The sequence below is a fragment of the Podarcis vaucheri genome (assembly GCF_965113315.1).
Source record: "Podarcis vaucheri genome assembly, chromosome: 10".
Classification (NCBI taxonomy): domain Eukaryota; kingdom Metazoa; phylum Chordata; class Lepidosauria; order Squamata; family Lacertidae; genus Podarcis; species Podarcis vaucheri.
Genome location: NC_138748.1, coordinates 18,400,625 through 18,423,026, shown reverse-complemented (window position 1 = coordinate 18,423,026; position 22,402 = coordinate 18,400,625). Strand labels below are relative to the sequence as shown.

General features: G+C 41.3%; 1 protein-coding gene across 1 annotated transcript in view; it reads left to right on the top strand.

Moving 5' to 3' along the window:
• KCND2 (potassium voltage-gated channel subfamily D member 2) overlaps window positions 1–20,009 on the top strand; it is a 287,365-nt gene extending 267,356 nt beyond the window's left edge. Inside the window, exons 3-7 of the mRNA XM_082239690.1 lie at window positions 2,363–2,525; window positions 13,594–13,683; window positions 15,105–15,197; window positions 17,813–18,060; window positions 19,549–20,009. Coding sequence (XP_082095816.1) covers window positions 2,363–2,525; window positions 13,594–13,683; window positions 15,105–15,197; window positions 17,813–18,060; window positions 19,549–19,726 — 772 coding nt within the window. The 3' untranslated portion in view covers window positions 19,727–20,009. The remainder of the gene's footprint in view (window positions 1–2,362; window positions 2,526–13,593; window positions 13,684–15,104; window positions 15,198–17,812; window positions 18,061–19,548) is intronic.
• Window positions 20,010–22,402: the final 2,393 nt, after the last annotated feature.

The following is a 22,402-nucleotide window of genomic DNA, read 5'->3' as shown; positions in this document are numbered from 1 at the left end:
GACCGCATAACTCACCTGACGAAGTTGCCTCTGGTCCTCTAAGGGTTAACTCCACAATAGATCTATTAATTTTTAAGGTGGCATAAGACTCATTTGACTTGGCTTTCAAGACTCAGGGTCCCTAGACACCTTGTTGAATTCTTCAACCAGCAGGACCTATATTTTCAGACAAGAATAACTCGTACAAATTAGAATACATTTGCTTACCCTGCTTCCGTTCTGTTTTCCTGCAAAATTTGATTTCCGCCACCTTCTAATTTATTTATCAGCCACTGTGATTATTGCTGTCTAAAGTTTTTCATCTTTTTCATGCATTAGTAAGGAATGACCTTGCCTTTTAAAAGGAACACTGTCAGGTTCAATGACCTATTTGTTTTACTTTCCCAGTCTCTGCAGTCCCCTTTTTACAAGCTGCAAAATAAAACCAAAAAGTCATTGTACTATCTTTTTTTCTCCCCTCTTTCAGCAAGCACAGCAGAAGTTAGACAAGAAACCCCACATGGGTATAACATTTGTGGAGAGAATGTAATTGAACTGGAAAGGAGGGTATCTGCAGTACGTGTTTGGGTACATTTGTGTCTCACTGTGTAAAATATGACACATTTCAGCTGCTTTCTGGTGGTGTTTTATGCCCTCTAGTGGGGCAGAAGATTATTGTAGCACATTAGTTTCCCCCTGCTTTGGCTTTATTTCATGGATAAATTGGATTCATTCCTAACTCTTAACCAGCAAAAAAAAAAAAAAAAAAAAGATTTAAAAGTTTCTCTGCAGAATTCACTATGCGATTTTTACTTTTCAGATGAGAAGGATCTTATAGTCTGTTCCTAAATAAAGAAATGCACCAAATTCAATTCTATATAACTGATCAATAGTTTAATTTTTTCCTTCTAAATGAGAGGGAACAGCATCTTAGCCCCTGCCCATCTATTGCTGTAGGGCAATTTAGAAACCTTTTGAGGGACGAGTCACACTTCCTCATCTTGGACTGCCCATCCTTATGATACAATCTCTGAAGTGCTACTCTCTTCCAACCCATAAAAAGGAGCGCTGCCATCTCAGAAGGGATGCTAAATAAATTCAACATCCTCCAGCCAAGAAGTTCATGGGGTAGGTCAGCGCCAGATTTAGGGTTGTGTGGGCCATTCCCCCACACAAGAGGCTGAGCCGAGGGGGCACAAAATAATAAGAATAAGAAAACCTGTGTTCATATGTGTTCATACTCAAAGTAACAAAAGGAATTACAGTCATACCTTGGAAGTTGACCAGCTTAGTTCCCAAACATTTTGGCTCCCGAACGTCACAAAACTAGAGGTGACTGTTCTATTTTGCGAACAATTTTTGGAAGCCGAACATCTGATGGGGCTTCCGAGGCTTCTGATTGGCTGCAGGAGCTTCCTGTAGCCAATCAGAACCCGCACTTTGATTTTTGAATGTTTTGGAAGTTGAACGGACTTCTGGAAAGGATTCCGTTCGACTTCCAAGGTAGGACTGTATTGTGAAAATATGGGGGGGGAATGGGGGGGGCACACCCAACTTTGTCCTTGCTCAGATGCGATATTACCCAAGTCTACCCCTGCTTTGGGTGCATTTCTGTCGAACCTAACAAAAACTTTGAGAGGGTTAATGGGTAATCCCTTTGTATGCTGTGCTGAGGTCACTGGAGGAAAGATGGTGTATAAAAGTGATAAACAGGAATATAGAATATGCCATTGGTCCATCTATCTCAATATTGTTTACATCCCTGGGGATGCTGCATACGGAATGTGGGTCAAAGTAGGAAAAGTTACTTACAAATGAAAGTAAAGTAGTAGTCATACCTTGGATACTGAACGCCTTGGTAATCGGACATTTTGGCTCCCGAATGCCACAAACCCGGAAGTGAGTGTTCCGATTTGCGAACATTATTTGGAACCTGAACATCCCACGGGCCTTCCGTGGCTTCCAATTGGCTGCAGGAGCTTCCTGCAGCCAGTGAGGAGCCTTGCTTTGGTTTCTGAATGTTTTGGAAGCCGAACGGACTTCCGGAATGGATTCTGTTCGACTTCCAAGGTACTACTGTAATGTGGCTCTATCCATTAAAATTCTAACTAGGGAAATGTACACAGGTGACTTACATGGCAGTCATGTTCTGGGGATAGCACTTAAAGCCAAAATCTCAGAGTCAAAACACATTGGGTTCAATGGCAGGTAGGACTCCCAAAGTCTTTTTTCCTGGACACTTGCCCTGTTTCCACCTCCTTTTCGTAAAATAGTAATAATAATAATAATAATTTCAGCCAAGCCCACCAAGCTGGTTAAATATGTGTGTAAATTGCGAGTTACCTTTAAAACAGAAATCTCTCTTTTTTTCCCCCCACCACAGGTATGGTGACATGGTGCCGAAGACAATTGCTGGGAAGATCTTTGGCTCGATTTGTTCCCTGAGTGGGGTCTTAGTCATTGCCCTTCCAGTTCCTGTCATTGTCTCCAATTTCAGCCGCATCTACCATCAGAACCAACGGGCAGATAAGCGCAAGGCACAAAAGGTGTGCTTCTACTTTCCATTCATTACATTCTGGGATAGACACAAAGTGGTTCTTTTGTATGCTGTACGTTATCAAAGTGAATTTATCGTTGTTAATGAAGAAAAAAATGTGACGGCTTCAGAAGCTCTGGAACAAAAACCATCAATTGGAAATTGGCTTTCACACCTCCTGAAGATATAACTACTTGATTGGTTGGTTTGACACATTAAAAAAAACAACCTTAATAATTGTTTTAAATTCATGCATATAAAAGCATGTCTCTAAAATTACCATTTTAAACCATTTTGAGTGGATTTTTATACATTTTGAGCATGCGTTATTAACGTTCAAAAAATGCAAGTATAATAGAGAGTTCGTGTGGATGGAAGTGGGGTTTGCAATGGGACGTTATAGTCTATTTCTTTAAACCTGCAGTCTTAATTTTTTTCCTGTATCTGAAATATTGATAAATCATCTTTCATTCTACCTGATTTCAAGGTTGCTTACAATGAGTATCTCTATATGTGCCTATCTGTATATCTATATGTACCTCACTGAAACCAGTAAGATTCAAATCTGAGTAAATGTGCATAGGATTGACCTCCCTGTGGCACTTAAACCATTTAAGATCATTTATATGGGATGTGATACCAGTTTAAGTGGTTTCTTGGGTGCATTATATTTATTTTCCCAAACAACAGTGTTTATATTATTATTGTTCTTATTATTTTATTTAAAACAAACAAAGCTAAACCCTTCATTTTCTCTCATACCTCCTTTCCAGCTGTGAATTCAAGAAACCTTTAATTTCTGCACAGCCAAGGAATTATGAATGAAGTGTTCTTCATAATCAGTAAAAAAATCAATTTCACTCCAAATGGCCACGGGAAACTTTAATTAACAGCTTGCAAAAACCCTGGCTACCTAGAGAAGCCTAGTGTGATATTTTTAATAAAAGGTGGAGTAGTAGGAGCTTAAGGAAAAGGTGACTTTTGAATCCATTATTAAGCTAAGGCATTTCACATGATTGTGATCTGTTAAGAACCTTTGCTTTGTGTTGAGTATTCTTCAGCTCTTCCTTTATTTCCTGAATGATTGTGGAACCTGCAGGAGGGTGACTTATCTGAACCTCCTCTTTGACCAAAGCGTGGTATAAGTGAATGTACCATATACCACTTTAGGCAGGAAGAAACAGCCTATAAAATAGAAAAATGTATTTGAAAAACCGCGTCATTAATTCCTGAAATGCTCCCAGTGTTTGAGGAATACTTTAGAACTACCTCACCAGGGACCAAAGTGCATTTCCACATAAGCCACATAAATATAACTTTCAGATTAAACAAGTTGTTAGCTTCACTGGAGACGTGAGGATATAATTAAGCAAAGCGCTTGGCCTACATTTTCATATAGAACAAACGCTAAGTATAGTTTGCACTCAGACAATTATCCCTTCAGGAACGGTAAATCCTCTTTCAGTCATCATACACATAGATCTGCATGAGTAGATGAGGGAAAGACACATTAAATATTGGTGCAACTCATAACTATCTGAACTTTAAGTAAACACAGTTCCAAGAATATCGTCCTGTCTGTGAATGTGTGGGAAAGCCAAGGAAATCCTAAAGTCTCTGTTGATTAAGACATGAGGTGTGATAAAATACCATATTTTTTGCTCTATAAGACTCACTTTTTCCCTCCTAAAAAGTAAGGGGATGTGTGTGTGTCTTATGGAGCGAATGCAGGATGTGCAGCTATCCCAGAAGCCAGAACAGCAAGAGGGATTGCTGCTTTCACTGTGTAGCGATCCCTCTTGTTTTGGCTTCTGAGATTCAGAATATTTTTTTTCTTGTTTTCCTCCTCCAAAAACTAGGTGCGTCTTGTGGTCTGGTGCATCTTATAGAGTGAAAAATACAGTAGATAGGTAATTGATGCTCTGCAATCCTCTGGTTCCTGGGAGAGCATCTCCAGGTCCTCCTCACTGGGGGCAAGAACAGAGGTCTACCCTCAGTGAGGGGCATATTGTTGTAAACAAAATCTGCCCTTTTTCCCTTATGGGGTATCCAAGAGCCCGTATAGAGTCCTTACGTGGGTTCCCTATTGGTAGGAGAAAATTACAGAAGCCAACCAGAGACTATTGAGAAAGAAAGCAACTAGTAAGCCTGATCTTCATTGATCTCTTGCAATAGGGTGCTCCCCTCACACGCAGGAAAGGAGGAGGACCTCGAACAATGGCGCGCAAGGCCTTATGTAGACATTTTAAATTCCCTGCCCTGGAGCTCAAGACCACCCCTCCATACATCATACATACATCACAGAAGGGGTGTAACCCAAGACCACCACCCCCCCACAAACATCACACCTACATCACAGAAAAGGTGGTCTACAACAGAAATTTGAATGTTTAATAATAATAATAATAATAATAATAATAATAATAATAATAATAAATTATTTATACCCCGCCCTTCTGGCTGGGCGGCTTCCAGTAAAACACTAAAATACAATAACCTATTAAACATTAAAAGCTTCCCTAAACAGGGCTGCCTTCAGATGTATTCTAAAAGTTTGGTAGTTATTTTTCTCTTTGACATCTGGTGGGAGGGCGTTCCACAGGCCGGGTGCCACTACCGAGAAGGCCCTCTGCCTGGTTCCCTGTAACTTGGCTTCTCGCAGCGAGGGAACCGTCAGAAGGCCCTCGGCGCTGTACCTCAGCGTCTGGGCAGAACGATGGGGGTGGAGACGCCCCTTCAGGTATACTGGGCTGAGGCCATTTAGGGCTTTAAAGGTCAACACCAACACTTTGAATTGTGTTTTTTCTGTCTGCCAGGTTATCTGATAATGCCTTATCTGATTGCCTTTTCTGGTAGTCTTTTCCTGGTAGTCTGTCACCCTTTGAAATGGTCATTACTAAATTCCTGTAACAAGGAAGGTTTTTTTCACCTCCTCCCTCCTTGCAGAGAAACATTTGGTCAGATTGGGAGTCAAAATTCGTTTCAGGACTGTCTTCCTGTGCTGCTTCAGATGTGTGGTTTATGTACATGTTTGCTTGGTACATTTATGAACATTTATTATATATCTAAGACCTTAAAATTCTTATTGCAATATGACTCCTCCGTGAGACTGCAGAAAGACAGCCAGTGTCCCTCCACTGGGCCTCAACTCTGGAGCAGGCAAAAAGGTGTTCCAGAGGGTGTGCTGGGAAAGAATGTGGATCCAACAGATCTAAAGCACTCCTGTTCCCCTTACACCCCCTCCCACAAAATGGGAGACAAGCTATACTAACTTTAGCATACCTTCCTACATTTCTCCAATGAAAAGAGGAGCATCCTATTCCATCCTCTCCAACATTTCTCTGATGAAAAGAGGGACGTCCTATTGTGTACCTTATTTCACTCTCTATTCAACCAGTGGAAGGGAAACTTTTTTAAATGAATAAAAACCTAGAAAGCAGGAGTGAAGGGGAAACACCACCCATCTGCTATGGTGGCATGAGCTCATAGCTGTCAACTTTTCCCTTTTCTGGCGAGGAATCCTATTCGGAATAAGGAAATTTCCCTTTAAAAAATTAAAACGTTGACAGCTATGCATGAGCTTGGCAGGGCATAGGAAAAGGTTGCCCCACCCACTTTTGGATTGTTTCATGAATCTGTTTTCTTTGAAACCAATGGACAAATTGGTCCCTCTCTCCCCCCACTTTCTCTTTCACATTAGAACATCAAGACTTTAAAGAACGAACACTAAGCAGCAAAACTTCATGCTCGATTTTGTGTGAATAGTAGATAGTTAAAATGCTATTGAAGTAGAATCAAATTTACCTCTTTACAAAAAAAATATATCTGACAGATTTTTATCAATCTCAAAGGCTAGAAAGGAAGAAAGCAAGATAATTTCCAATCACTATTTATTGTAGGGCTGTGTCCTCTGAAATATAAGGAAATGTCCAAGGTTTGAAGAAAAAACAACAGATGTTTAAAGGTTCTGCACTGGTGATGTATTATGATGCAAATGACAGGGAATAAACCCCAAACCCAGGGCCCAATTTGTCTTTACTGGATATCCAAGCGATCCAGAAATTATTCACACAGAATAGATACACTCTTTCTATGTTATAGACTAAGAATTCATAGCATACAAGGAAAAAGAGATTGAATTCAGAGGGTGGGGTTCTGGAAATAAAGCTGGATGCATTACTCCTGGGATATGAATTTTTTTTTGGCAAGTCGCTAAATGCATTCATGTTTGTCACCTATCACCTAGCCTCTGAGAATAACAGCATTTTTTGAGCTTCCAGATTCAGTATCCATTAGGGAAGTTGTGAGATCATGTTCGCTGTTAACATTCGGAGACCACAAAATTCGAAGGCAGCCCCATTTTTCTGAATTCCACATTCATTAAAGAACTGAGTAGCAGAGGGGTGCCATTTTGACTGTTTGCCTCATGTGAGTAAATGTGGTGTAGTATTTTAGCCAGACAAAGACTCCTTTGTACCAAACGTGGTACAAATTCGTCGTACAAGATCAATAGTTGAATTCAAGACACATACAAGGAAGGGGGCATGCGATTCCAGAAAGTTCCCTTTGTGTTGGCATTTTTGAGCTGTATGTGCAGGGAGAAATCTTAAAGCATCTTTCATCTTAAATACCCTGCCCTTCCTCCAGAGATTGCCGGGCTCCCAGGTGCCTTTACCCAGCATCAGCATTCTACTGATTAAGGGAAGAAATGGGAAAAACATCACAGCCAAGACAGATGACTTGCTCCAGTAGTACCTGCATTCCCTTGTTTTGAACTGCGGCATATGCGTGTGTGTTTTTTTTCCATCCTGTTGCACGAAGAGAAAAGTGCTTTGCATTGGCGAAATCAAAGCCCAAGCCCCTTCAGCGCACCTGACAAAACACTCAGGTGGCAGGTGCTAATGGAAAAAATACAGTTCTTTTCACTCTCTGATGACATACAGAAACCATCCATTCTCCACCTGGCACCTCTCGGGGACTAAACATATTAAATCGCCCCAGTGAATTCTGTCAAAAGCAGCTGAATATGAACAGTAACTGATAAGTTCAATTTTGGCAGCCTGTTCTGTGATTAGTAGTACAGTGGCAGCATGAGAGAGGAAAAAATGACAGGAGTAATTTCAAGAGCAACTAAGTGATATTTACTGGACATGTATTTGCTTGGAACACTGCTTAGAAAGGAGGGAATTGCCCACAGATTGCACCTGCCAGTAATGTCGCATTGCAAAGATTTAATATAGCTAAGGGCTCTCTTCCACAAAGCACTAGAGGGCCTACTAGAAAACATGCTGTTCTGTTCCTCTTTGATTTTAAACATACAGGTGCACACACACAATGAATCTATAGCGCATAGGAATATACTTGACCTCCATTTTGTGTGGACTCTTAAAGCCGTCACATAGCCCAACTTGATGACAATCTGGGTGAGGGTATCTGGGTGAGGTTCAGGGCTGGCTGGCCCTGTCATGAGTTACAGTGTGGCATTTGCCTGAAACGTCCACTTGTGTGTGTTTTTAAACCGTGGGATGTTGTTACTGTTTATAATAATACCTCAGATGCTGGGATGTCTTGGGCTCACCTTCAACTGAGTGGTGTGCATGGCAACCTTATTTAAGGTGGCCATATTTCAAAATTGTTGGATTTTTTTAAGGAAACCACAGAAATCATTGAGCTTTCTTTAGGAAATCCCCAAAGCTGTTGAGCCTTTTTCCATAAAAGCTACAAGAATTTTTGAGTTAGGGGCTTTTTTAGGCATTGAAATCCCCTAAGGGTGCTAATGGAAGAGTTCTTTTTCCCTTATGGCAGCCCTACGTTATTGTGTGATTGTTTCATACAGATCACCAGCACTTGCCCATGAGGCAAGGAGAGACAATTGCCTCGGGTGGCAATACCCACCTGACCCAGCCCCACAGTGGCCTCTTAGTGAATAGGAGGCACAGCTGTTCTCCTCCCATCCTTGTTCCCGATGTAGATAGTTATTCACACCTTGTTCCTGACGTAGCTCTTCATTCGCCACTTACTCCCTGACCAGAGGGACGCCATTTTGTGGCTCACCTCAGGTGTCAAAATGTATTGGGCTAGCCTGCTGACCACAACTTAAAATTCACTCCAGTTATTACATAATGAATTGTGATGTCAGTTGGCTTTTCCTCTGTACTGTTCAATGGCACTTGATTCATCAGGAGTTACTTTCTGGTGTTGTATGTCATCCTCATGCTTTTCTAACCAGCTCAGCATGCATTCCACTAAGATTACTTAAGGCCGCCTCTTACAATGCAGAGGCAGCTTGAAACTTCGGTTCATGATGGCTCCACCTTTTAACTAATTTATATGTTCTTTAAGAGTATGAAATACTAGAGTGAATGACTAGGAAGTTGGAGACTAGGGTTCAAATCTCTACTCAGGTATGAAGCCGACTGAGTGATTCTGGGTCAGTTACTATCTCTCAGCCTAACCTACTTCACTGAGTTGCTGTGAGGATAAAACGGAGAGGAAGAAAAGCATGAACACTACCTTGAGCTCCTTGGAAGAAAGTTGGCCTATAAATGTAATAATACAAGCCCCATCTGCATTATACATGTAGAACAGTATCCTACTAATTTAAGCTGCCATGGTTCCCCCCAAAGAATCATGGGAACTCAAGTTTCCTAAGGGTGCCGAAAATTCCCCTCACAGAGCTATGATTCCTAGAGTTCCCTGGGAAGAAGGATGAATTGTTAAACCATTGAAATTATAGCTGTATTGGGGCAGTAGGGGTTTCATCAACACTCGGTAGAGGTAACTCACAACTTACACACATTTAACTTGTGCACATCCAACTTTACGTGCTTGGCAAAAGTTAAAAAAATTAAAAGTGGGTGGAAAGGGGACAGGCATCCAGGGGGAAAAGGGTTTTGGCAATCTCACCTGCCATTGATCCAGTGTGTTTTGACTAGACACAATTTTGGTTGTGCACGCTATCCCCAAAAGTTCCAGAACATAACCCCTGAGTAAGTTGAGAGTTGTCCATACTCTTAACAAGTTCCCATGATTCTTTGAGGAAAACCATGGCTGTTTAAAGTGGTATGATATTGCTTGTGGTACAGTGCAGAAGTGGCCAAAAATGAAATAAATACTCTTAAGAGCCTGTCAGCCATTATCCTGAGGTGGCAGCTTAGAAGGGTTTTGACAGGCGTTCTTTGCCCATAGTATATTATGTGTAACTGGTGTTGGATCCTTCCTTTCCCAGCCCCCCAAACTGAGCTCCATAGCAAACAAACAAACCTGCTCAGAACATCTTTATGGTGTAACACTATCAACGCGTGTGGAAGGTGATGTATCCTACTTCCATGAAGCCATTGTAGATCTTCAGTGGAAGTTACCGTAATTTGGCTAATACAACTTTTGTGCTTTTGCCTATGGATACAATTCAAGGATTCTGTCAGTATTTATAATTAACAGTGCTTGGGGAGGGGGGGTAGGAGGGACGTCTGCCTCATATCTCCCCCAAAATTAACTTCGTAACTTGTTTTCTTAAAAATGAAGCATTTCATTTAAATCTTAATGGAACAAAACTGCAGACCAGCTTCTTCCAACATGCTTCGTGAATCAACCTGGACTGCCACCTAAAAAATATTCAGCGCTTGACTTCAGATATCAAACACTAGCAGCTTAAGCACATGAACAAATTCAATATGGCTTCACCCAGCGCACGCATTTTGCCATAAAAGTAAAGTGACTGGAGAGAGTACAACTGTTCATATTCTGAGAGGTCAGGGGAAGGCTGTTTTATTATCTGCCATGCATTTGATCCTATGAAAATTGTTCCTTTCTAACAGAACTTGTAATCTTTAATGTTGACTTCCTGCTGTTCAATTTACACATCTTACTTGCTCAAGCTGACATTCTTACTTTAAACTTCTTTTTTGCAGTCTTCTTTGTTCTCCCTTGTGTTATGTCCCCTACTTGAAGAGCAATCTTCCTTCTAAGTTGTGCTGGCTAGCGAGCAGGGAAATGCCTGCCCTAAAAATCCCTTCCCACCCTGTCACAGATTTAGAATTATAGAACAAATATAGAGAGAGACTTTGGGAAGGTTGTAATGCGTGGCTTCTACGAAAATCCATCAGCCCTGCCCCTGGAGGCAAGCAGCATTTGAAAGGAAGCTTCAGAGCACTGACTCTTTAGTGCCTCTCAAACTCCAATTAAAATGAAATTTTTAAAAACATTAATTTCATTTATGGGGTCAATACAAGGCTAGGAATCAGTGAAACTAGTTGCAGGGACCTACCAGGACTAAAATATCAGCCCTGATGAGACTCCTACCCAGCTGTTATCAACATGGGACTGAGAGTCATTTTAAAATAAAACAGCACAGGGGATTTATTTTGTTTATTTAAGAGATGGCTCAGCTCTCCAAAGCCAATGTTGAATTGACTTAGAAATGACCTGGGGGGTGGTAAATTTCCTCCAGTACTCCACTTCCCAAAACATGACCACCCTCTTCTCTTTCCTTACCTGGGCAGGTGCAGCAAAGGACTAGCAGAGTCCTGCTACTCTTCCCCTCCATAACTTCTCTCCCTTTCTTTCCAGAAGCTTATTGAGCTGGGGAAAGGCATGGGGATTCATATTCTTCTCAGGGATTGCCTCCTTAGTTCTGAGAAGACTACAAAGCCAAAGGATTAGCATGCTACAATGACAGAGAGTGGGTCTCCCCATGAGCCACCACTGCTCTCATCACCACCACCACCACTGCCCAGATAAGTAAAGGGAGAATATTTAAGAGAGTCGGGGCTTGAAGTACAATTGTGCCTTTGGGAGATAGGGAGGCCTGGTGTGAAAAGAAGAAACAGGAAGCCAGGAGTTCTTCTCTGGCTCGGATTTAAATCTGAGCCTGAGAAGAATTGTAAATTCACCTTCCAGTCCCCTAAAGTTATTTCCCAAGCCCACTTCAAGAGCAGCATTTCTAGTATCTCTGCCTTTCGCTTTGCAATCTAGTATGTTAGCCAACCCCTGATAAATTGATCTGGGTGCTGGTGGACCACCACAGAAGGTTGGGTAGAACCAGAGGTTTTGCACCTCTGATTTATCATAGCAATGACACAGGTTGTAGAGCCAGTCATTGTGCCTGTAGAGCAATCACATCCCTAAATGGGACTTTGAGACATCAATTTGAAGCTTCAGACCCAACTTACCATGGTCTACCTACCAGTCTCCTACAGATCTGTCTTCCCAGAAGGACAGTCATTCTTCGCAGCCCAGTCCAGGTAAAGGTCTGTCCCAGGCTACATGCTGCATACTTGTGAAGTCATTGCTGCTAGCTTCTGCCAGTTATTATAAATTAAGCACAGCTATAGGGACGCGGGTGGCGCTGTGGGTTAAACCACAGAGCCTTGGACTTGCCGATCAGAAGGTCAGCGGTTCAAATCCCCACAACGGGGTGAGCTCCCATTGCTTGGTCCCTGCTCCTGCCAACCTAGCAGTTCGAAAGCACCTCAAAGTGCAAGTAGATAAATAGGTACTGCTCCAGCGGGAAGGTAAATGGTGTTTCCGTGCGCTGCTCTGGTTCTCCAGAAGTGGCTTAGTCATGCTGGCCACATGACCCAGAAGCTGTACGCCGGCTCCCTCGGCCAATAAAGTGAGATGAGTGCCGCAACCCCAGAGTCAGTCACGACTAGACCTAATGGCCAGGGGTCCCTTTACCCTTTACCTTTACCTATCTGAGAGGGAGACAGGGGGTTGCACCATCAAATGACTATCTGGAAAATAGAATAGTCCTCAAGAAAACTGAGGTCAACCAGGCCTGGCATGTGCAGTGTGTCTTAGTTAGAAAGTCACTTCAGAAAGTTGTATACAGATGGGCGAGCCAAGCTGCACCCAGTCCTTTCCTCATCTTACCCTCCCTTATGGTAGCTTTCAACAAAGTTGCACTAGAACAAATTTGATGCATAATACAACTGAAGAATCGCCATACTCCTTGGTCTCTTTGGCCTCTGATATGAGAAGGAGAATCCAAATGCTTTGCTGAGAATGGCTCCATATTAAACACTGATGCATATTTTCTTTACCCTAAGGGCAACTGTTTCTTCTATGTCAGTTCCTGCAAAACTGTGCAATTATTAAGAAAGACATATAAGGCTCCTTTTCAAATGTTATGGGATATATGAAAATGGGATGCAGTGTCAGCATGCGTGACAACATGCAAAAGCTGTCACTGTAAAAAAGAGTTGTCTATTAAGCATAGCACTGAAGATAGCTCTGTAGATAGCTTGAGAAGAGAGCCAGAACTCAAGAGTTTTCATCTAACATGATTTGCTTAGACTACTGTTTCTTAGCCACAGGGTCTTACACTTCTTTTTACTAACCCTTGAAACATTATTGTTGATGTTTGTGCTTTGAATTTAAGGTGGACATTCCTGGATTGCCTTGATAATGGAAATTAAATGTAGGTTATTCAAATACGAAGGTTTCCGTTTGAATTCTTCAGTGTTTGGGGCATTTATCCAAGCAAAGTCCCATCAACCAGGCCATGTTGTGTGTACACTGCTGTTGTATCACAAGGCCCTGTACTCAAAGAAATTGAGATCCACTGGTTTAGCTCTCCTTGTGTTATGCAGATGTTCTACCACAAATCAGAATGTTCTGAGCAATTGTGTGTGGCACCTCACAGCAGTTTAACAGCGACGCATTCTTTTTGGCGTACTGTCCTTTTCTCCGAAGGAACCTTTAGAAATGGAGTAATTAAAGTGAGATGAAAGCAGCATTTCTGACCTTGACGTACAAGCAACAGCATGATCGTGGTGACGGGAAAAATGGAGAAACAACATGTCCAATGTGAAAATGCGTGTAAACACCATTCATTGTTCTTGTTGGCTGATGCATGCTGAGAAACAAATGCTTCTTGCTCATTTGCATTGTAAATCTGAAAGCGCCGCACCTGAAAGCCCAGTTGAAAGAGTCCCTTCCGTGATTAGGGACCTTGCTATTCACGGAAACGCAATTCCAATTAGCTTTGTTATCTTCCTTTGAAAACCGAATGAAGGATACCAAGGCAAGTGACATTTCTTTCTTATCCTCATTCCCTCCCCCCTCCCCCAACACAGAAAGCCAGGCTCGCTAGGATCCATGCTGCGAAGAGTGGGACTGCAAACGCATACATGCAGAGCAAAAGGAACGGCTTGCTCAGTAACCAGGTAATGAGCGTGTGCATTCCAAATTCGGAAAAAGCATTCAATAATAGCCCAGCAATCCGTGTTCTGTTTCACATCAGAGGCCTCCAAACACAGAATGACAGTCAGGCTGAGGAAGGAAGCATTGTGCTTCCTAAGAGGAAGCTGTGACAGCCAGGTTTCCCTTGGGACTCAGTCAGCTCTTTGTCGAAGGTGATGGAGCCCTGCCCGTTCAGCTCCGAAAGCAGCCTTCATCCTGTGAATCTCCAATACAGCTCCCAAGAGTTTGTAGCTGCCGTCCAGAAAGCATCTCCCCTTCGCATACAGACAGGGGCTGGATCTACACACTGATACAAAAAAGTTAAGAGGTGGGGGGAAACCCATTATATAGCTCTCTGCAATTTCCCATTGGCTGTTGTACAGTGCCCCCTGGTGTCACATTTTTATAACGCATTTATAACGTTATAACTCACCAGGATAGATTAATCCAGGCAGACACACCATTAAATAGCATGGACCAAATGCCTGCTGGTCTCCACCAAGTTTCATACTGCTCTGCAACTTTGATGTATAGTATATTACAGATGACTGGTCCCTGCTATAATGAGGATATGCTTGCATCACAATCCCTCTCCTGCAATTTATCTCCTCTTGATCTATCCATTCCTGACACTCTTTCTGTTCACTTATTCCTCTGCTAAATCGCACATTATTGCATCACATACATTAAAGGGCAGGCAAAGAGATGGAAGACAAGAGCGTAAACCCACATCTAAACAAACTTGTGAGCAGCAGTTTGCTAACCTGCCCACTTTAATGTAAGAGGTGAAGTCATCTGCAGCAAACAGGAGGCCCTTTATCACTAGCAGTTCCAGAATTCTGCAATCACTTCCCTCAAGAGGTGCAGGTCTATATTCTTCCCTCCTGACATTGAGGTGATTTTCTAAAGCCCATTTATTCAGGAAAGCTTTAGAGCATTAATAATTGCTGGCTATCCTTTGAGACGCTTTTAGATTGTGCTGCAGAGTGTTACTTAACATATGGAGTTTGTTACAACATATATTGATGATAACCAGCGTAGACGTATTTTTTTATAAGGATTAGAATGTCAAAAGGATCCTTCATAGAGAATAGCTTTGATCAACAGCTACTGTGGAGGGCAAACCGGTCATTTGCTTAAATGCTTCCACTTTTCTTGGTCTTAAAACCGAATACTTCACCTGAAATGAACTGTGAATCAGGTTATTAGCAGGGATGGGGGCTCATTGAAAGGATTTTTCGAGGAAATCTAATGATCAGTGGATATGCGCAAGTTATTTTATATTAATTGGTATTTCCACAAACAGATCTCTTTATAAATTGTCCAGATGTGCTCTGATCAAGAACTTAGTTTAAAGTCTATTTCTTCACAACTGAGAAAAATATAATATTCAATGTATTAACAGTTATGCGGTGATGAAGAGGCCTTTGTTAGCAAATCTGGTTCTTCCTTTGAAATCCAGCACCACCACCTGCTGCACTGTCTGGAAAAAACCACGGTAAGATGATAAACCTGCAGCTTCCTTGTGATCTGAGAAAAATAAATATGGTGTTGATTTCCTGTTCTCTTGTTGCTCTTACTTAAGAACTGCTCTGATGAAGTAGATTTTCATCATACTTAGCAAGTGAAATTTCATGAAGTGGCAGTTTCCTGAAATTATTTTGGTGGCAGAATTTATATGGAAAAATGGCACTCATTTGTGTTTTTATTAGCTCTGTTGAGAATACTGCTGTGCTTGAATGATTAATAGCTCAGTTTAACCTATGAACAGCTTGATCAGATAATTCGCGGGCTGAGTTGCATACTCTCCAACATTTTTCTGATCAAAATAGGGACATCCTATTCCATCATCATCATCATAATTTTATTATTTATACTCCATCCATCTGACTGGGCCACCCTGGGCAACATCCAACATATACAATATAAAAACATAAAATATTAAACATTTAAAAAACTTCCTTATACAAGGCTTTCATTCAGATGTCTTCTAACGGTTGTATCTCCTTAGCTTGAGGGTTGCATAACTCCATACCCTCCAACATTTCTCTGATGAAAATAGGGACGCCCTGAGAAAATACAGGACATTCTGGGATTACCGTATTTTTTGCACCATAACACTCACTTTTTTCCTCCTAGAAAGTAAGGGGAAATGTCTGTGCGTGTTATGGAGGAAATGCCTATGGGTGGCATGCCTATGGATTTTCCTCCTCTAAAAACTATGTGTGTGTTATGGTCGGGTGCGTGTTATAGAGCGAAAAATACGGTAAATCAGAAACTAGGACAGCTTCTGTAAATCCAGGACTCTCCCTGAAAAATAGGGAAATTTGGAGGGTCATCCGTAGTAGCCACTGGCTCCCTCCAGCAAAGTGCGCAGCACTGTTCATACTTGCCCCTTTCCATATCCTGAACTTCGCATCCCCGTTCCTGAGTCCTGACAACAAAAAGAAAGAAGATAGAGCCAAGGGGAAATCTGAACATGCTGGCTATTGGAAATGCAACACCACATATCTCAGCAGATACCAAAAACGCCACATGACAATTCTGCGGGCAAAATTGTACTAGGTTGGCTGCAAAAACTCACTTCCTCCAATGGGGGGAAGGCTTCCTGACTTGGAAGAGGCTCCCTTTGTTGGAAGAAGAGAACTTTGAGTTCAGTAGTGGTTTTATTATATGCATTTTTCTTTTTCGCTTTTGCTCACTGCGAAATAGAAAACGTAGCCTCTTGTATTCCGCACTGGACCATTGTATGGTGTTTGTTTTCATCGCTTTCAATGACATGAGCCTCATCTGCTCCTGGAAGCTCAGTCAGGTGTGGATGAAGCTCCTGTGTTCAGAAGCCACCTGATGTCTCAGGGCCACTGCCTTGAGTTTGGCAGCCGAACGAATCTGAGTTATGAGGAGTTCCACAGCGCCAGTTTTGATCCCTTTAAAAAATAGTGTCTGTTAAACATGAAAGGTTGGTTTTTTTGAGACAGGGCTCAACCACAGGAAGTACTGTTGCTTATTCTTTTGACCTGCATGGCAGCCATTTTGTGCTGGCACACACAGCATTTTGATCAAAAGCATGAGTGCTGGCACCTTGGGTTTTTTAACTTTTAAAAAAACACAGTTATATGTGCACTCCTATTTACCATCCGTACTCTTCACTGCGAGGACGCGGGTGGCGCTGTGGGTTAAACCACAGAGCCTAGGACTTGCTGATCAGAAGGTCAGTGGTTCGAATCCCCGCGACGGGGTGAGTTCCCGTTGTTCGGTCCCAGCTCCTGCCAACCTAGCAGTTCGAAAGCACGTCAAAGTGCAAGTAGATAAATAGGTACCGCTCCGGCGGGAAGGTAAACGGCGTTTCCGTGCGCTGCTCTGGTTCGCCAGAAGCGGCTTAGTCATGCTGGCCACATGACCCGGAAGCTGTACGCTGGCTCCCTCGGCCAAAAAAGTGAGATGAGCGCCGCAACCCCAGAGTCGGCCACAACTGGACCTAATGGTCAGGGGTCCCTTTACTTACTCTGCACTGCACTGGATCATGTTTTGAAGCATGCATATAGCAGACTGAAATGCAATTCAGTGTTGCAGCATGAAATTGAGCAAAGTTTGGGTCTGCCAGACTTCAAGTTAGCAGCCCTAATGATGCCATTTTTTTAAAATAAGCTATAGAAATCTGAATCAGAAGGGGACCTTGTTTTTGCTCCTTGCCTTATTTACTTGGGCTCGGTGATGCTTTTGTTTAAATTACTTTCAGTGAAGGGAGTTCAATTGGCAGTATTTTTGTTTTAAGTCTGTTACCGATATGGCTGACTGTGATATATTGGGCAGGAAGCAAACGATATAGAAGAATTTGGGTCCCCCACCCCACCCTTCCTTCTGCTGTTATCGTGCTTCTGATTACATTGCTTATATTTTGATATGGTTCTAAATTATTTAAAATGTTGTAAGCTGCCATGGGAAAACATTGTATTTTGAACAGTTGGGCTACTAAATTTATTAAATAAGCAAACCAGCTCTCTTCCCATGAAATATGAACGAGGCCGAATCTTGTGCCATGGGGAAACTTTCATTTATCACAGCCGCTTTTCAGATTTAATGCTGTTTTCCTTTCTAAATCATGTTGAGCAGAATCACGACTTCCTGGATGAACAAACCTACGAAGAAAGCTGCATGGAGGTGTCCGCTGTCAACAGGCAGTCCAGCCATAGTCCTTCCCTCTCTTCTCAACATGGAGTGACGAGCTCTTGCTGCTCACGGAGACATAAAAAGACATTCCGCATCCCAAACACTAACCTAACTGGCAGTCGCCCAAGTAGTGTCCAAGAACTCAGTACCATTCAGATCAGATGCATGGAAAGAACACCTCTGTCTAACAGGTACTTCAGCTTAAAAATGACCCCAGACAGAGATAGCATTATGTTCGCTCTCCAGGCAGAGATAACATGATGTTCGATCTTGCCTATCAAAGAATTGGCATGGAGCATGTGTGTGTGTGTGTGTGCCCGCGCAAAATATTGCTCTGTTTGGGGTCATAACCTGTGTTCTGTAGTGTTACGAGAAAAGCTGTTTCCTAGTCTTGAATGTAACGATTTTGAAGTGCTTAACTGGCAGAGGAACAGTGAATGAATGTTGGTTCTTTTAAATTATCAAAGCAAATCATTTGTGTAAAATGTTGGGCTCCACTGGAAACCACATTTTGAGAGACTTTGAGTAGTCCCATTGTGACAAGGCACAAATGAATTGAAAACACCTATGAATTCAATTTGGTCAGTATGTTTACAGATAGCTGTTCACAAGACCATTTGTCATACTTCCCCTTGATAGATGACCTCATTTTTAAAAAAATCTTAACTGCACCAGGATTGAAAATCTTTATTGAGAAAATATTGCTGTGTGGATGAGCACTGAACTTACTCATGGCACTGGGCAATATTGTGACTACAGGTATATCAACTGATCTCATACCATATCACATGGGAGAGGTGTTTTTTAAAAGGAAAAGAAATCTATTAAATAAACATTATCAAGACTTAATATTAGTCATATACTGAAAGATTCTCATATCTATAACATGTACATAATATGACTGAGATTTATGACCTTTTTTTGTAAAATGGTTAAGTCGAAATATGCTAGCCTTCCAGGGCATTTTAATAAGGTGCACTGGTCTTGTGAAAGCTTATAATCACGTTGTAATAATAGCCTCCAAAACAACCAAAAGAGTAATTTGTTGCACCAAAATCTGTTGCAATTCAAGGATTTGTATACACTGACATGCGCACAGAGTTTTGCATGTGCGACATGTCCCATTTATTTTCAGAGAAACTATGATCTTTACTAACACTTCTTTGCACCCCAATATGGTGGCCTCCGCTGAAATGAATGTAGATAGACGAATTGCACATGTCTGTGACTCAGGTGTCCGCACTTATAACATCTATGATATCTAAGTTGGTTATCTAATGTTAGTAACTGAGGTCAGCTGTTCCATTACTCTCAACAGCAAATACAGCCACCTGAGATGCCACCAGTCACTAGGACCAGTATGAAGCTGTAGACCAGAAAACCGCCTTGGTCTTCTGTTCATGGTGATTTCACAGACCTGCCTACCTTTGTAGTGCTGTGTTTCTTTCTTATCTACAATGAAGACATGGTTCCTAATTGCTTCCATGTAAAATGTGTTGAGGCTGGTGGATGAACAGTAGAATAAGCATTGGAAGAGTCTAATAGACATTTGAGTTGCATTCTACATGCTTTTGTGACATACCAGAATTGAATAGAAAACACTAAGCAGATGGGACATTTGTATAATTTTTTTTTATCCATTGGTTGTTGTTTTTGTTTGTTTTTTTAAACTTCTCTAGCCGATCCAGTTTAAATGCCAAAATGGAAGAGTGTGTTAAACTAAACTGTGAGCAGCCTTATGTAACCACAGCAATAATCAGCATTCCAACACCGCCTGTGACTACGCCGGAGGGAGACGATAGACCGGGATCTCCAAGGTACTCAGGAGGAAACATTGTCAGAGTATCTGCTTTATAAAACAGTTAGAATAAAGACCACTCGGAAGCTGAACTGCGGCCAAGAGCATAAGATCCCGAAGAAAGAGGGACCCAACAACTCTTTGTTTGGTGGAATGGCAAACAAGAAAAAGAAAGAAAATTTGAGTTTCTGGAGATGCAAAACATTTGGGGTTTTCAATATTGAACTGTGTGCTTTGGGCAACCAGATGGAATTTCTACACATCACTTGAACTTTTCTGAAGCAAACTCTTCTGTGACTCTTTTGATTTACTCTATGAGCACAATGAAAGGTCTCCCATTGATGCTTCTTCTTACCATGAAAAATCTTTTTGATAAAATATCTTAAAAAAAACAAAAAACACACCCGGCAACCCACCAGTCAGACAGTTCCAAATGAATGCAAAACCAAGACTGGAAATGAAGTTTTGATAATGTGTCCTCCTTTTTCCTGTTGATAAACCATGAACCCATAACCAAGTGAGTTTAAAAGAGATAGTGAGAAAATGGCTCATACAATATTTGTATCGATTGAAAGAAACACAACCATAATGCATGTGAAAATTCTTTGGAGCTGTGATCTAAGTTTACTTCTGTTGTTTATTTCAGGTTAGGCATGATAACATTTTACTGTAGAAAAGGGACATTTCTGTGCACTTACAAAAAAAACCCTGATTGTTAATGTTCCATGGTTGTGCAAATAACTTCCTTTCTTGTGGGGGAAATGAAGTATTTCTCACTTGAAACATGCATTAGTGAACTTGAGGTGTTCAGTCAGTTTAGCATCTATCATTCTTTTTGCTTGCTTCCTTGGTACTGTTACAACTGCAATAATTCAACATACACCTGTTGTATCAGGAATCAGGCCTTTATGTATAAAACTGCACAAATTCAGCTACACAGGTAAAATAATCACCCGGATAGACAGTAAAGTATTTTCTGTTGTATGAAAATGTTTTGAATAATTTCAAAAGCAATTTTTTTTGTCACAGATGTTAGCTTTTGGTTGTTTTTTTAAAGTTTATTTAATTCTCATTACCCTGTAATTCCTTAAAGCCAACCATTGCCTTTCGCTGCATTTCTATCCTCTTTGAATGTCAAGGGTTTCCATAAATTAACTGAGAAACCCTGTTTTATGAACACCATCCTTTATGTTTCCTGAAAACGACAGTCTTCCTAGTGCAGTGATACAATGTCAATCTCATCCAAAGTGACAATCACTTGGTTTAGTGATTAACATCTCTAAAACGTCGCTGTTATGTTGTGTTATTAGACAAGCTGAGCACTGGGAGACATGCAAGTTAATTTTGCAGAGGATTACGAAAACGTTGATTGTCAAATCTGTAGTCGGAAACACTTAGTAATGCAATACTCTCACAAGGATGAATGGTGAAAAGGACCTAATTTTGCAAAAAAAACAGTAACATCAAAGGATGTACCCCAATAGGATTACTCATATAATTGTAGGAACAATACACAAACTTTACTGTTTAAATCTTTTTTTTCTTTGTTTGTTTCATTGTCCAAAGGATTTTTAAAATGCTGTTTCCAGAAAAGTAACTTTTCTCCACCATTGCTAATTTGTTTAGGAACATGGTGGGTTGTTTTTTCCCCATAATTTCAGATCTTCAAAATATTTCTAAGTAAGAACGTGTAACCAAACATTGAAGGTGCTTCTCAAGAAACTACTAAATAGATTTATATAGCACCTCTGCTAGAATGGGTCCTAAATGATTGTGTATTAACAGATGTGTCTTCATCTAGTCATTGAATACACTGCTGTATGGAAGTAAGGATGTCATTACATAGTTCCTTGTCTGCAATTATGTCATATTAAAAATAATATATTGGATGTTGGTCATCAGATGCCATCCTCATCTATTCCCAAACAATTTGTCTAGTATGGGTTAGTTACATCTATTACTGTAACATTATGTGACCAGCATCACACCCAAATACATTTCACATTGCCACAATATTGGATCAGAGGCTCATTTATAAGAGAGGGGATGGGGTATGTAGAATTATAGGTTCTCCCAGCCCAGTCCTCTGGACGGATTAGCCATGCTATATCAGTGCATTAAGAGTAATAGTTCTCAGAGTGGGCAGGAAAATATCTCCCTTTGGTGTGGCTCCCCCTCCTTTGAAACTGAATCAAGGGGAAATGAAATGAATTGTCATAATGTTATACATACAAGAGCAGATGATCACAGGGATTAAGCCAGGACAACAGAGACATGTTCATGCAGGTATCATTGGTTGCACAGGTAAAACTCCTTTTTTGGAGCCTGGTTCTAAAAGAGGTGGGGGAGTTGGGGGGGGGTTAATAAAATAAATTGTAATTTCTTGCATTACACACACACACACACACACACACACACACACACTGTATTTTTTGCTCTTTAAGACTCACTTCTTCCCTCCTAAAAAGTAAGGGGAAATGTGTGTGCGTCTTATGGAGTGAATGCAGGCTGCGCAGCTATCCCAGAAGCCAGAACAGCAAGAGGGATTGCTGCTTTCACTGCGCAGCGATCTATCTTTCTGTTCTGGCTTCTGAGATTCAGAATATTGTTTTCTTGTTTTCCTCCTCCAAAAAGTAGGTGCGTCTTGTGGTCTGGTGCGTCTTATAGAGCGAAAAATATGGTGTGTGTATGTATGTGTGTATACATATGTATGTATGTGTGTATATATATATATA